The following is a 17,126-nucleotide window of genomic DNA, read 5'->3' as shown; positions in this document are numbered from 1 at the left end:
TTGCAGGAGCTCCAGCAATATGGAAGAAGTGTTGGAAAAAGCAAGGGACAGATACAGGTGTAGAGATGCCTGTTGGCGAGGACCTGGGAGCCAAGTGCAGCCCTGCTGGATTTTTTCCAGCTTGCTCCTTTGCTCCTCCACTCCGTCTAGGTCTTTATCCCACCTGCCCGCCTTGTGAACAGGCTGCCACCGGACCCTCTGGAAGATGCAAACAGGGCGCCCGGATTGGAGAGGGTCTTAGAGTCAGAAATAACAGTATAGCAGTTGGTGCCTTAAGGAAGGCATAAAACTTGAAGTCAGGGTTAGTGAGATGGGTCACTGTGTTACAGCTCTTGCCTTGTAAACCCGATGACCTGAGTTGGGTCCCCAGATCCAGACTCCTGAAAGTTGTCCTCTGACCTCCACATGCAACGTCATGACATGTGCACACTCACACACACACACACACACACACACACACACACACACACACACACACACACACCCCTGGACTTGTTTCCTTAAGCTACTTCTTTCCAGGGATATCTGCCTTCACCTATTTCTCTGAGTTCAGGAACTCTTAAAGCTCCAGAGTTTGAGACACATAAGTCCGCAGTCTAGGATGCCAGCTTTCACACACACAGTGCCGGAAGACATTGCCTCCCCTGGCCCAGCCAAAGCAGGGACAGTCACATGCCTCTGGGATGGCAAAGCTAATGCCTATGACTGGAACTGATTATTCTGGTTCTACAAAGTAGAATTCGATCCCACAAGCCCCAGGGTAGCAACATGCGGATAGCTTCTCTGTGTAGATCACAGTGTGCTTACGGCCCTGTGGTCTCCACAGTGGTTACACAGCTGGCTGTGTATGGCCATTACAAAGGAAGCTTTATCCTCTGAGATGCAGAGGGTTCTGTGGCCTTTCCTTATCCAGAAGACACTGCATTCTCCTTGGCTCGGGAAAGATCCTATTTAAAACCATGCTCTGTGGACTTTTCATCTGTCAGCACAAACTCCTGTCAAAATTGAGTGGACAGAGATCTGGGTATGGAGATGGGCAGGCAAAGCCAATATTTTCTCTGCAGTAGAGAAGCATTTTGAACCTGGAGATCTAAAGCTCAGTTAAGTTGGTAGTATTTTTAACTTTAACTAGTGCCACACTTTCCGTAGAATGTGTGGAGGATATTTTCCTTGTCTCTGGAAAGTCCATACGACTTATGATACGCAGGGCCCCATGGAACCTTCCCAGGCTGCAAGAGCACAGCTGCCCACTGGCAGCTTCCTTGGTGCTACAGCAAGAATTTACGTTTTACACTGGTAGTTAGGTCAGGCCAGGTTTCTCAAATGCCACAGAGCCCAGTTGTTATGACTCAAAGCAGGCAGGCTGAGGGCATGAGCAATGTTTGGCTTTGAAAACTGTTATTAGGAGGGGGCGGCACCTTTGCTTGGCTTGCTCTGTGTGACTCTTGACATTCAAATGGAGCTTGTAAGTTTCCAAATGCATGTGTAACTGATACTCTACAAGCTAAAAGTCCGGCGCCAAAGCACACATGCTTCCACTGTGTATTTTAGAGGCAACCTATAGAGGATGCCTTCAATAGAAATTGGAGGAGTCAAAAGAACATGGTCCTTTGCCCAACAATACGATGCCTAGGCAGTGTCACATCCGTCTTAGGGGCTTTGGGATGTTGTTCTCTCTCTTGGCTGCACAAAGAAATCACCCAACGGTTTCTAAGCAGTGCTGGGGCCTCTGTCCACCACCAGACTCACCATGTCTGTGTATTTACGAATTTCTTATGAGTTCCCCCAGGTGATGCTGATGCTTGGGGGTTGTTGAGAAACCCTGGTCTGGGCATTCCTTCAAGGTTGCCTGTGTTTATGCTTGCTTTAAACAAGAAGATTATGTTCAAGGCCAGTACCCTGAATGGAATTCATGGCATTTGAAGAGCTGGAACGCACTAGTGACTTGGCCTTGAAGGATGCACTTGAGTCTTCAGAAATTTTATTTTTTTAAAAATAGGGCTTCCCTGTGTGTAGCCCCTGCTAGCTTTGAACTCAAAATCTCCCTGCCTGAGGTACCAGTGTGGTTGGGGTCACAGACACAAACCACCACACTTGGCCTGAGTTTTCATTTCTTATGTGTAAAAGAGAGTAGCTCTCTCTGGGGAAGTTGAGAAAAATCCAAGTGAAGCTAACACACAGTTAACACAGTCCAGGTAATGTTGTTGGGATGACTATGGAAGTGAGGTGGGACTGAAGGCTGAACATAAGACAAATTGAGTTTTCAGTGGGGAAAGCACTGAGGTTGGCCTATTTCAAGCCTTTCACTCAGCCTCCTGGTCAGGAGCGATCAAACCCAACTAAGTAGTTCTACTGTGGTCGACCTCACTTTCATTACCCATATGATGAATGGATTAAAATTAGGTGTAGTGGCTCTTGGCTACAATACCAGTATTTGGGAGACTGAGACAGGATAATTGCTATGAGTTTGAGACCAGCCTGAGTTAGACAGTCAGTTCCAGAACAGTCTGAATTACAGATTGCAACTCTCTCTCTCTCTCAAAAAAAAAAAAAAAAAAAAAACGAAATAGAACAAAACAACAATAACCACATCATAGTGCTGGAAGGCACTGGGTAGGCTGTTAGGGAAGATGGAAAAATCAATGATTTTATTCAGTCATGAACCCTTATGCCTGCTTATGCCTACCTATGCAATAGTGGCAAAGTGTTATGGGTGCAACAATTCCTTGATGGCTGGATTAGAGGCCCGCTCTGCAATAGGAAATCCATAGTTGGTATTGGAAGCGCACTCAAAAGCCCACGGTAGGGAGCTCATAGGCTTGGAAGAGCAGGGTTAACAAAACTGACATAGTGTTGAACCACTCTCTAAACATATATATTCACACCCATAGCCAGTTACCACTCTAAGCGTTACTCAAAGAAGCCTTTTTTTCCCCATGAATCGCAATGAATACGGAGACTCTGGTTACACACAGTTCTGAGAGTGATAAGTAGTGCTAACGGTGAGAATAAGTGACAGGTAGTCGAATGCTCAGACCAAAACAGGGTATTTATACCATTCCTTCAAAAGCTTAGGGAACACTGTGTCTCTCCCACAATGACTGTCAGAGCCAGAAAGAAAAGAGGACTGTGAAATGTCACCCCCAGGGAAAGACACAGTCATTGTAATCTTGAACTCAGAGCAACTGAGGGGACTGCACTGGATCTGCACAAAAATAGAAGCAAAGAACTAAGGTAATTTACCATAAGTAAAGGACTTGAGAGAAGGCTCAGCAAAATGAGCACTTGGCTGATCTCGCAGAGGACTGGGGACTGGAGTTTGGTTCTAATTATCCATGCTGAACAGCTTACAAATACCTATAACTTCAATGCTAGAGGATCTGACACCATCTTCTGGCCTCTAGGGAAACCTACATGTCCAATGTACACAGTAAAAACACACATACACAGTCTCTCTCTCTCTCTCTCTCTCTCTCTCTCTCTCTCTCTCTCTCTCTCTCACACACACACACTGCATCTTGTTAAAATAAAAAGTTGGGCAGTTGTGTCACACGCCTTTAATACCAGCACTTGGAAGGCAGAGACAGGTGAATCTCTTGTTTGAGGCCAGACTGGTCTACAGGGCTAATTCCAAGAAAGACATGGCTGTAAATTATGTCTCTCTAAAAACATTATAAATAGGTTAGAAGATTCTAATATATTTATATTTATTTTAACAAACTAGAAGATTCCCCTCTTAATGATCTATACTTTTTTGGATGATTCACGAACAATATGAGATTGTGCAATGGTGATGTATGTACAAATTCCTTTTTTGTACTCTGACTTTGAGGAGATGCTCAGACTAGCATCTGATCACAGAGTAATGCCGAGAATCAGGGAAATCTTTCAAGTCCTCAGCTTCTGCTTACTGGGAACAGAGGCCACAGACGTATTTATGAGTGGATTTCAAACTTATTTTTTACAAAATGATTGCTACTCCAATATCTTTACCTGGACAGAAGTATGGAATGTGGAAGCATAGTCAACAGCCAAGGATTCAGTTGAGCTGATGTCTAGTAAGCTGCCTTCACTTCTAGGAAGTCAGTTAGGTTGGTGAGAAGATGATCTTAGAAGCCCAGTAAGCCCGCAGCACCTGTGTGGGAGTTCGATGTTCACTTGGGTCCCTAACGCCCCGGAAGCTTATCCATTCTGACCTCAAATTCCACAGCAGTACTGATAGATAGAAAGATTATGCTCATGGATGGGGCTAGGCGACAGGCTGGGAAGAGAGTAAAATTTTAGGGCAAAAGGAGACAAGGGTTGATATGGGATCCTGCCAGAACAGAGCTGAGATCATTATCAGGAAAAAACACAGAGGGAAGGAAACACAGATGCTGTGGCCAGTGGCACAGCTTGGCAAGTATTTTCTACCAAGGCCGAGGACCTGCATTTGACAGACGGAACCCACAGGGTAAAAGCAGACAACACTGCAAGTTGTTTTCTGACTTCCGCACTTGTGCTGTGGGATGTGCAAGTGTGTGCACAGACTACATAAATGCAAAAGAACCTCAGGGCTTAAAAAGAAAACAGATGCTAAAACTCTGTGTGAAACAAACAGAGCTTACTTGGCATCTATGATCCCGAGGGCACTAGATACGGTTCATGTTTTGGGGCGTCAGACCAACAAAAACATATTCACCCAGGAGACCAGCTACATTTGAGGTGTCATATATGCCAGCACATTTAGGCTGCTCAAATCCTGGGATACAGTATTCTTTTTCGTTTCCTGGGCTCAGTCCTTTCACTTTTAAACCTTTTATTAATATGAATGTATCACTTCTGCAAAATGCTGCTATCAATGTTATGTTCTCAGAGAGTATGATAGCTACATAGTGTGAGCCATCGCAGCAGCTCCAAGAGTCTATTCTGGAAAAAAAAAGTCTATTCTGCTTCTGGTCCCAAGAACATCTAGACCCTTTGGTTCACATATCCCTTCTTTTGAGATAGTAATTTCCAGAGATGTCTAACAATCACAAACACACAGGATCTAGACCTACACAAATATGAGCCCATACAGCCCTAATGCTAACCTCATTTTCTCCATCTGTAAAAAGAAAACCATACCTATATCACTGGACCATTACTAAAAATGTTAGTAGAGACAATGCAAATGATTTTGATGGTTCTTAGAACTTATACCAAATGCCCATTAAACTTATTGAAAAGGTGGATCCCAGCACTCCGGAGGCAGAGGCAGGCGGATCTCTGTGAGTTCGAGGCCAGTCTGGTCTACAGAGCGAGTTCCAGGACAGCCTCTAAAGCCACAGAGAAACCCTGTCTCGAAAAACAAAAAAACAAAAACAAAAACAAAAACAAAAAAAAAAAAAAAAAAGGAAAGGTGGGATTATATTCCAAACATTAAATTGAAAGACTTCTGTCTTAGTAATGTCTCCTGGGCTCAGCTCAATGCTGCCTGCAACCTGTGTCTCTGACTGAAATGTTAACCGGGCACCCAGTGCTATGCTTCAGTTATTTTAGAAAATAGAAACGGGGTTCATTAACTTAACATGCAGTTTGGGAACACCTTTCTTTTTTGTTGTTGTTGGTTTTGCTTTTGGTTGTTTGATATAGTGTTTCTCTGTGTAACAGCCCTGGATGTCCCAGAACTTGCTTTGCAGACTAGGTCGGCCTTGAGCTCGAAGAAATCTGCCTACCTCTGACTTCATAGTGCTAGGATTAAAGACATGCATCACCAACCGACTGGCGAAAGCATCTTAAAATGAAGGGAAGAGAGAAGCAAATGGGGCCTTCAGATACTTGGCCCGAGAAACCGGGTGGGCGGTGAAGATATTCGCCAAGACCCAAGGACCTGGAGGAGGACCAGGAATCCACAAAACAAAGCATTCAATCAACTCAGTACCCGTTCTTCCTGCCCCGGCCAGCTGACCCTCTGCCAGACCAATGTTTTCATCCCTTTCTCCCCCAGCCTGCCCTCAGGAGACCATAAGCTGTAACTGTAATACTGACAAGATTTGATTTCATCTGGCACAAAATAGGTGGGGGTTAGAATAAAGAGAAAAGCACAAAGCAAAACGAAAGACTCAGCGATATAGTCCTCATCGCTCAATTCTGAAGGTGAATGGAAGGTGCAAACTTACTGTGTCTCAAGACCCAAGGCTTTCCGTCAGCAAGCTTCCAGCCAAATCCACGCACCATAATTTGCATTAAACGTGTATAGGTAACTAACAGTTGCATTAGTGACATCATATGTAGTTAAGTGTTTGGAAATTATTAATCTCTTGGCTCATTACTAGACCTGAAATCCTGAGGGTAGGGAACTTGGCTGGTCTTAACCACAACTGGACGCCAGCCTGCTTCAGGGCACTGTAGGCAACAGGCACTCCATAATATGCAAAGAGTGTGTGTGCAGTCTTTGAAATTGTTCATTCCTCCTTAATTCAAGTTGTTCATTCCTCCTTAGTTGAGCCCTCACTGTTTGGACATCTGCAGGGCTTTTATAAGAAGCCAGGATGACTTGAAGCAACAGGAACACTTGTCTCATGGTTCCAGATGCTAAAAGTGTGAAACCAAGCTTCAACCATGGCCATCTTCCCTCTCAACACTCAGAACCCTTGCTGAGTCTTCCAGCCCTTTTCCAGCCTCAGGAGGTGGAGATAAGAGTCCAGGATCGAAGAAAGCTTCCGATTTTCACTGGGTATGGCTGGTTGCCTCTTAGAAACCTGCCAACACATTCATAGGGGAAGAGGGGAGGGATAGCATGTCTGTCATGGTTGGTGGGGGCGGGGTCTGCATACACGACCTCCCTCTCCAACCCTGAGGAAGATGCCATATGTCTTCAGCAGACACAAGTCAAAGAGAAGTGAAATCATTGCCTGAAATCACCAAGGATTCTGTTGGCTCTCAAAATCTAACTAATGACAAAAATCCCATCAGTGGCTGGGGTGAGGGGCTGGGTGAGGAAATGACAGAGGTAAAGCATTGGGAACTTACAATGACAGACTTGTCCTTTGATCTGAATGACAGCAAACCTTACCAAACCTTACAATGAAAGCTGTGCATTTTACAATATGAAGTTTATGACTCAGGCAAAAACTCTGGAATGCACCAGCGTCCTTTCTCTAGTTTCATGTGATCTTTTGTAGTGTGAGGGGGTTTGGGGCCCTTAAAAGATGAGGAAATGTGTCTTCGGGCATGGAAAATTGGCCTTGCTTTTAGGAGCATGTAAAGCAAGCTGTGGATCCTTGGCATCCATTTCACAGACTAGAAAATGTCTTAGGGGATGATCATTAACTGTAGGCAAAGTAACATGGCCCTAGCTTAAGGACTCATTGCTCCCCACCCCTTGTCAATTCTCTAAATACTGCAGTCCACTCATGACTTTCCTTCCGGTCTTCCAAGGGGCTGTTCTCCCTTCTGGGGTCTTTCTACTGCATACCCAACCCCAACACACACATGTAAATATGTCATTTTTTTCACCACCATTACATTTATTTTGTATCTCCATGCGATTAATGGTGTTACACATCTTTTCATGTGTGTAATGGCCATTCATTCCTGATTCCTATAGAGTTTATTTCCAGAATATTTTCTTTTTGTTGTTGTTGTTGTTATTTATCTTTTCTAGTTAGGACTTTTTAAAACTTGTTCTTGACACAGGGTCTTACATAGTTCAGACTGGACTTGAAATAACTATGTAGCCAAGAATGACTTTCAATTATTCTCATCGTCCTGTCTCTGTTTCCCAAATGCTGGGATTTAAGGCATGCTCCACATGCTCAGGTGAACCAAAAGAAATCACTATTTATGTTTTAGTTCTGCTTTAATCTGTATTCTCTCACTATTTTAGAGGCTGTATCACTGGCTTTTGCCTTGCTGTAAAAACAAAGACAAAACCATACCCAATAGACACAGCTTACAAGAGGGAGGTTTTATTTTTGCTCATGGATTCTGAGGGTTAAGCCCCATGGTCACTTGGACCCATGACCTTTGACCCAACATCACTGCAATGGGAATATGGAGCAAAGGTAAATATCTTACTTCCTCAAAGACTCAGAAGCAGAGAAAAGGAAAATACATGCTCTCAAGATGCCATCTCTGACACCCATGTAGATAGTGCCCAGACAGACATTTATCTGACTTCTATTCATTCTTTGACCTTGGCTCAATTTTTCTTCAGGGAAATACTCCCACTTTCAGGCTCCCTCACCTTGTAAAAAGTATAAGCACTTACTTCTCCTTTTATAGTTAATAGCTCGGATATATATATGTATGCATATGTGCATGCATGCAATATATATTCAATTAATTACTTGTATATGTAATTATATATTTAGTCCAGGATAACATGCTTAATGTCTTCGTTGCTCAGCTGTAAATCCCATGATGGCCCAGTGTGAGAACTAGCACATGGCAGCAATCAGGAGTTCTTAACTAAAAAAGGAACTTTTTATTGAGAGCTGTTCAGAGCCCAGTATATTTTTTTTTCCATCTGTTTCGATGGTCATTTTACAACTGTCACTTGCTAATTTGCTTGACTGATTGGGCAGGAAGCTGGTCTCTCTTGGTGTGAGAGGAAAATTCCATGCAACACACAGGATTGTCTGTCATGGGAAGGGAGGCCCAATGAGTAAGATTTTGAAAATGTTTTCTCAAGGTGACAGGAAGGGTTCTGCAGTGTCGGAGGAGACAATACCATTCTTTCCTTCTTGTGACTCAGGTAGCTGTTTCTATATAAACATACAAAGAACAGAGGAACGAGGCACAGTGAGCCAACATCCATCAATTCATCACAGCAGGAAGCAAGACAAGAAGCCAGGAGTCTAGAAATGCCCGAGAGACTTGGCACAGGGCAGCATGAACACTTGAGTCCTGTTTCTCACAAGATCTAATTATTCCCACAAAAAGAAAAGAAAATTTTCTAGAAAAAAAATCACGGACTTCTCTTGTTCTGTATTTGTAAGTGTGGCCCTAGAGCCACTGAAGCCTGAAGGCTAGATGTTTTGCTCTAACAAGGGTTCAATTAAACTAACAAAAGGGAGTGTTTTGGAGTGTTCCCCTTGGGTGACCCTGTAAGACCTAGTCCTGGTCCAAGTGAGGGATTGGTGCCAAGAACAAGTTATTTATTTGATCTTCTTCAAGTCAATCCAGGTAAGCATGTAAGCATTCATATATTCATATATTCATTCTCTCTCTCTCTCTCTCTCTCTCTCTCTCTCTCTCTCTCTCTCTCTCTCTCTCTCTCTCTCTCTCTCTCTGGTGTTTTGAGACAGAGTTTTTCCATGTAGCACTGGAACTCACTCTGCAGACCAGGTTGTCCTGGAACTCACAGAGATCCATCTGCCTCTGCCTCTTGAGTGCTAGGACTATACACAGCTATATAATATGTGACCATTCCAACAATGTGCTTGAATAGAATATAAATTCCTTTTCTATAGAAGACATGAAAGGTCACCCATCCATTAGTACTTTACCAAGCATTTAATGACTTAATGGGATTCGTCATCTACTGTGTTCTGTTTCAAAGTTTGTATTTCTTGAAATAATACCATGGTCCCAACCCTGGAAAGACAGGCAGAATAATGAGTTCTGGGCAGCCTGGGCTACATAATGGGATTCTGGCCAGCCAGGGGTAGATAGTAAGACTCTGTCTCAAAGCAACAGCAGCAGCCACCACTACCATAATAATTCGAATGTAGCCCTGACATTTACACATTGGTCCTTACCTCCCCACTTGTAAAGCAGGGAGCCTGTTTCCATGCATCTTCAGAAGATGTTGGAAAAATAAAAGAGATCATGGCTGTAAAGTACCTGAAAGCATAATGCAGACAGATGTTCAGTACATGAATCCTCTGACCCCCTTCTTTAGAAATACCACTGGATCAATCAATAAATTTGCTTCAAGCAGTGATTAAATGTCAGGGATTGTCTTAGATACTGGTCCTAGAGTCATTTAGACTGCTAATCACCCATGGGCTAGTTATTGGAATAAACATACATATTTTCTGATCCTTAGTATACAGAAAAGACGATGAATACTATGAGTTGAATATTTGTGCACTACTCCCAAATTTCTATGCTGAATTCCTATCCTTATGGTGGGATGGTATCAGTAAGCAGGACCTATGGGAAGTAGTTACTAGTATTTTTTCATGACAGATTCTTACTCAAACCAATAAATAAAGAAATAAATAAAAAGGACAATGATCTGCAAAGCAAACTAAGAAGCTGACCCCTACCACACACAGGATTGACCAGAACTGGACTTTGAAACAAATATTTGTCATTTAAACTACTCAGCATATGGGATTTTTGTTATAGCCTGAGTTGACTGGAATAGCAGGGTTATACAATAAGGAGTAACTAGAGAAAGAGAGGGGGAAATCTCACAACGTAGTTAAGGAAGGCTTCTCTGAGAAACAGACAACACTGGAGCCAGCCTGCTTACCCAGGGCAGGAGTAGACCTAGTGTTTGGAAGTTACGGAGGAAGCCTGTGGAACTGTGGTAACACGGGGCAGGGTACAAGGTTCCGATGGGTAGGGCGCAGACCAAGGAATCTCCAGCTACATCTGGCATTTAACAGGAAGCTATTAGTGCATACTAAGCGCCAGAGCTACTTAATTCAATTCTCTTAAGAGCCAGACATGGAGCCATCATGAGGTATTTGTGAAATATAAATACTTGGACCCAATTTGGACCAAGGATGCCTACAAAATGATCATAAAGTCAGTGGGGTCTAGAATCAGGGTTAGTCTCAATGCGATCGCAAAGGAGTGGGATGTGACATGAAGTCAGTGTCCACAGCATCTCTATGGACTGTAGTGTCTACACCAGCAAGGCAGAAGGAACCGACGTCCCCATGCAAGTGGCAGAAAAAGAGGGAGATGCGTGGGACTGAGGCTGTGCTCTGTTGGCTGAGTGCTTGCCTATAAGTCACAAATCGCCTCCTAAACTGAGAATGGGTTCTCCTAAACCAGAGCCCTGCGATCCCGGGGTGCTAACGGAAGCAGTAGAATCAAGGTCGCCCTGGTCGTCTACACAGCAATTTCAAAGCCAGGCTGAAATACACCAGACCCCGTTTCAGGAAAAAAAAGGAAAGCAAGGAGGAGGAGGGAGGGCGAGGAAACAAACAGACAAACTTTTACAAACTTGGAGTAGCTCCAAATTCACAGATGCTGGCTAGGAAGATGCTGAAGTACTAACAGGGAATGGGCACCCACTGTCTGCAGCCTGGGGTCTGTCCTATCCTCTGGCAAACACCAAAAGCTCTAAGCAACTGAAGCAGTAAAGCCACGTGGCTCCCGAGTCAGAGCACAAACTCTCCTGAATGGGAAAGTCATAATGGCTAGAAGTCGGGCTTTATTCCCATAAGCAGAGGACGACCTGACGGAAGGGGTTACTATTTACCTCTCTAGTTGAATTGGGCTCAAAGTTCCAGGAACCTTAGTCAGAGGAAGTAATGGCAAGATTCTGAGGCAGTGCAACTGTCTACAAGGCAAAGGACCAGGAAATAGAGGCTGCAGCTGGAACCAGGGGAGTATTTAACCTTTATAGGTGCCTGGTGACTTTTTTTTCTAGCAGTCAGTCCCCATCTGCTAACACGACTACAAGCCCAGAAGTGAGCATTCAAACCAGAACATAAGGTGATCATGGCATTTAGTGTAGAGAGGCCAGTGGTCACTTTACATCTGGGGCCAGTTCTAGAGCACTTGCCTGGCTTATAAGAGGCCCTGGGTTTGATCCCCAGCACCATGTAAACCATAACAGAGCAGAAGGGCTGTAATCTCAGCACTTGGGAAGATCAAGAGTTCAAGGCCGCCCTTGCCTACACAGAGAGGTCAAGGCTAGCGTGGGACACAAGAGACCTGTCACAAACAAACGGAAAGGAAGAGAGCTTAAAAAAGTGGCTGAGCAGATAATATCATTTTCTGCATAAGCAGAAGACCAGAGTTCAGATCATAGCACCCACATAAAAGCCTGGCTCCCATCCTTGATGTAAAAATGGGATCTCTGGGTTCAGGGAGAAATCTGGCTTCAAAGGACTATGGCAGAGAGTGATAGAGGAGGGTACCCAATGACCCCCTGTGGCACACATCCATACACACATGTATGTGTAAGATACCACACACACATACCCTCTTTAAACACAAGCACTGCCTTAGTTTCTTTTCTAGTTGTGATAAAACACTGACAAAAGCAATGTAGGACAGAAAGGGTTTAACTGGGCTTAGAGTTTCATATGACAGTCCACAAAAGAAGGGACCACAGGGAGCTTGTTATATTATATAGAGAATTAGGAACAGAAAGCAGTAAGTATATACATATATGCTTGCTTTCTCTGCTCTTACCCAATTCAGAATCCCCTGCCTAGGGAATGGTGCCACCCACGGTAGACAGTTATTTCCACCGCAAATAATGCAATCAACACAATCCTCCCATACACAGGCCCAAAGACCAACCTAATCTAAACAACCCCACACTAATACACCCTTCCCGGATGATTGTAGATTAGGTCTAACTGACAATTATCACTAACTTTTATACACACACCTAAAATATTTTTTTAATTAAAAGAGGCATCTATCTTGAACACAGGGTAATTTCTTTTTCTTTCTTCTCTTCCACTCTCCCTCCCCCAACCCCAGCACTGGGTCTTAAACCTAAAGCAACAGATATGCTAGACAGATGTTCTACCATTAAGCTCTAACCTAAGTCACATTGGAAAATTTCTACCCCCACAACCATGGTCAATAAATACCCAGGTCCAGATTCTTCTCCAAGGATACCCTGTTGAAGTCTTATACCCAATACTGTATAAATAAAACCCTCGAGTCTTGCTATATGAAGCCAACAAAGGTATGATAGGTTAGTGAAAACAAGCCATAAATATTAGATTATATAATTCACTTTAATGTTTTTTACATTTATTTACTCGTCTGTTTGTATGCACACATGCCATAACACAGGTATCATAATCGGAAGACAACTTCTGAGAGATTGAGAACAACTTGTGAAAATTGGGTCTCTCTGCCACCATGTGGGGGCGATCAAACTCAGGTCACTGGGCTTGGAGGCAAGCACCTTTCTTTACCTGCTGAATCATTTTACTCATCTACGATGGCTTATTACAGAAGGGAAATTATTCAGTAGAAGCATGCACACTAAGGAGATAATTCACTCAGTGCTTTAGATGGGAAAATACGCAAAATAATTTCTAAGATATACACACAGCGAATATGTATGAAGGTGTAATATTCATCACCATTTTCACGGTAGTCAGCAGCATGATTAGAATGCATGATGTACACCTTTACCCCCAACACTCCAGAAGCAAAGCCAGGAAGATCTGAGTTCGAAGCCAGCCTGGTCTATACAGAGACAGGACGGCCAGGGCTATACAGAGAAACCCTGTCTGGAATCCCCACCACCACCAAAAAAGGATCTCTAAGTTGGGAGTGGGCTACACATCTATAAGCCCAGAGGATCATGAGTTTCAGGCCAGCTTGGGATACATGAGACATTTGTTTAAAAAACAAACAAAATCAGACAAACATGCAGTGCCCCCCCACAGAGTCATAAAGATACATATACACATGCATACATGCATACATATATATATGCAGTTTGGCTAAGTTTACCTTCTTATATGATTGTTATGTCCACACCCACCTTCCCTCCCATCAGTATCTTGCTATGTTGCACAGGCTGGCCTTGAACTCACAATCTTTCTCATCCTAACCCTCTGTCCCAGGATTAAAGGCAAGCACTGTTATCTCTCCTACATGATAAACTAACAGATATTATAATTTAAAAATCCTCCTCCCCCACTGACCTAGAAGAGTCATGAATATGCTAATGTGTTCAAGGTGTTTGGTTGATTTCAAGAAGAGGACAGAAGGTGTTGGGGCAGAGATGTTCAGGGCAGGGCGCGTTGCTGAACTAGAATGCTGTACAATGCAGTTGTAGAAAAGCCACTCTGATAATCCTGCACTGCTCTGTAGCGTAGGAAATCTGTCATACACCTTCAGAGAAGATGGGAATACGAACCAAATAAACTACTAGTTATTAAAAACAGGGAAAAGTGAGGACAGCAACTCTTCAGGTACATAAAGAGTTAGCTAATTATGTGACACTTAATCACAAGAGATGAACTAAAACCAATTAGGTTCCTGGTCTGCTTGGCTAGTTAGGCAGGGCACGGTCTTCAGCTGCCACTCAATCCATTGCTTTCCTCTTCAAAGGAAATGTGTTTGGAGGCAAATCCCTCCTCATGTAAAGGATTGCATTCTCAGAAGTGAGGGAGCATGCCAAAAATAATTTATCCTGGGTGGCCATTGTGGGAGTAAATATAAAATCACCCTCTTGGCCAAAAGTTCCTTAGACAATGAAAAACTCAGCTGGGAAACAAGGGCTGGCTCTTCGGGATCCTAGGCAACTCTCTCACTGAGCTCCTTGGATTCTGTATCCAGTGTGGGAAGGGATTCTACCCTAGCTGCTTTCTCCAAGGAGACTGGCATCTTTTGGAGTACAGGACCTGGTGAGATGTGTTCTTCAAATGGGGGAGGGTCAGAATGTGAAACTGGGGCAGTGACATGCTTGCTGCCCCTGCTGCCCTGGTTACTAGGCTGGGATGGAAGCCCTGGACGAATGTATGGGAGGCATGATGGAACTGTCCAGTCTTTTGAATCCTCTCTTCATGCTAGATCATCCAAGATCAACATCCTCTGTGAAATGTTCGCAGAGGACAGAACAAAACTGTAGTAGATAAAGATGCTTAAAAGCAGAAAACCACATTCGTGGTAATACTGTGAGTTGCAGATTTAAGCAGAGATCAAGTGATGGGAACCAGGGGAAGAGGGGATGAGAGGTGTATTAACCAACCTTAAAGTTGCACGAAGAACCCTTATGGCAACCAACTGCTTTGTATGCTAATAAAGAACATATTTTTTTTCCCAAAGGAACTTAAACACAGGTTCCCTGCATTTGTGTGCAATGCTTTCCACTGAATGCATATACTCTTTAATGAAAATCTCAGCACCGGGCACGGGATACTTCCCTATGAGTTATTAGTCAGGGAGGCCCCTGAGGTTCCTAAAAGAACATGGGGTTAATGACCTTGCTCTTGGCTGTCCACTACAGATAGATAGCAAGTGTGATTGCTGAAGACACAATTGCAGGACATAGAGAAATCAAGCTGGAACTAAGGAGACAAGTTATCACTACACTTACCCAGTGGTGGAATCTGCACACTACAATACCAGTCTACTGAGCTTGATATGCCGTCTACTGGTGCATTAGTGGCATGACTGTAGTGGAGGTAACAACTCATTTCTGATTGGATGATGTGCCCAGTTATGAGGCTTCTCCAGCCTTTGTGCCCAGACTACAGGTGTATGACACAATGCCCTAGAGAGTTGGCCCTTTCTGAGGGGAGGGAAGACACAGGGGAAAATAAAGAATCGTGGAAATTAAGGAAAAAAAAACCCACAGTCAATAAATGCTCCCTGAAGAAGCCGGAGCAGACAGAAGAGAGTGAGCAGGGAGTTGATGAATCGTACCTTCATCCCTGCTGCAGCTGCAGGTCCACTGGGGTCTACAGCCTGGATGTGGCATGGCTTACTTCCTCGAACCACAAAGCCCCAGCCAACTGCATCACCAACAATCTAGAGAAGAAAACCACGATTAGCAAACAGCAGACTGTCCCTGGCGGCTTGCCTGTCTTTCCAAGACAGTGAAGTCTGACCCGGGATTAACTATGTGTATTGACACATCCTTTTTCTTCACTTCATCTCTATTGTGTCAGGGGAATGGAAATGTAGTGGAGGCACATTTGCCTGTTCGCATTGGGCTGACAGCCAATTTCATACTACACCCCAGTAGGAGTCTGACAAGACCTTAAAATCACTGCTGCACTTTCTAGATTCATTATCTACCTCCGCAGTGGATGTTTCCTTCATATCCAAATCACAGACTTTGATCTGGCTACATTGAAGTCTAGAAGAACAGTTTAAGCTACCAGTGGTGGAAGAGGAAGAGCTTTTGAAAGATGGTTTTTCCCTACCAAAAAAACCAAGTGAGAAAGCAGATAAAGTTCACAGTTTACAGACTCTGGTTCAAACATTGTTTGGCACCGAAGCATACCTTTTCCTATATAATCAGAACTGGCAGGGAGGTTCCCTGGACGACTCCAGAAGCATCCCTAGAAATACGCTGATTGAAAGACCCTCACAGTCAAGTATTAGTAATGCTGGTGTTTAGATAAAAAGATAAACAAACCCTCTCCAAACACAGCCCCCTCTCAACAGCCGGAGACTGGGAACTCAGGTGGAAATTGTCAAGAGTATATCAGGCGCTCCTGTGGTTTTCAGATTCGCTACTATGAATTTAATATATCTGATTTCACTTTCAAATGTGCAGTGTGTCTTTCCCCTTGACACAGACATATTATATCAGCCCTCCTTATGTTAACTCCCCAGTGCTCAGCAAGGGGCCCTCACCAAGAGTCTGGGGTGTGAACGAATGTGTGGGAAAAGTCTCTTCTTTGAGGTAATAACAAAAGTTGGGAACCAGGGGAAGAGGGGGAGATGTTCTTTAAAAAAGTTTATTGATATGGATACTGCAGGCTGAGAGGAGACAGCAAGCAGAATAGTGGAGGTGGTACCAGTAAGGTCACAGGAACGGGCCTGGGGATGCCTCCTAGCTGGTAGAGTACTGCCTAGCATGAAAGAGGCTCTGGGTTTGATCCCCACAACTACATGAACCCAATGACGACTGCAATCCTGGAGTCTCAGAGGTGGAGGCAAGGAGATCAGAAATGCAAAGTCATCCTTGGCTACCCATAGTTCGAGGCTATATGAGCTCCTTCAGAAAAATAACTTAGATCCATTTGGATAAAATCAGTGGGGTCTGGGGATGGCAGGAAAGAAGGCTTGGGGGACACTAAGAAAGGGTGAGTCCTTAGCTACATGAGACTACACAGGGCTGCCCAGTCAGGTGGCTAGACACCTCAACACACGCTGGCAGTTATCCTACTGTCTCCTTTCTCTTCCCCAGGATGCTCTTAACCCCTTAGTGATTTTTAAAAGCATTTTATTTATTTTTATTTTATGTATATTGGTGTTTTCCC

General features: G+C 43.8%; 1 protein-coding gene across 3 annotated transcripts in view; it reads right to left on the bottom strand.

Annotated features, from left to right (window-relative positions):
* Window positions 1–17,126, bottom strand: part of Deptor (DEP domain containing MTOR interacting protein) — a 152,231-nt gene that overhangs the window by 26,336 nt on the left and 108,769 nt on the right. For 2 of the 3 annotated variants that reach the window (XM_040730377.1, XM_040730375.1), the window contains exon 8: window positions 15,559–15,663. In XM_040730377.1, coding sequence (XP_040586311.1) covers window positions 15,559–15,663 — 105 coding nt within the window. Of the gene's footprint in view, window positions 1–6,213; window positions 6,723–15,558; window positions 15,664–17,126 lie in introns of those variants that run through there. The other variant, XM_040730376.1, reaches the window with a different exon arrangement.

The sequence above is a fragment of the Mesocricetus auratus genome, unplaced genomic scaffold (genome assembly GCF_017639785.1).
Source record: "Mesocricetus auratus isolate SY011 unplaced genomic scaffold, BCM_Maur_2.0 Super-Scaffold_100023, whole genome shotgun sequence".
NCBI lineage: Eukaryota > Metazoa > Chordata > Mammalia > Rodentia > Cricetidae > Mesocricetus > Mesocricetus auratus.
This window is presented reverse-complemented; position numbering and strand designations above follow the sequence as displayed.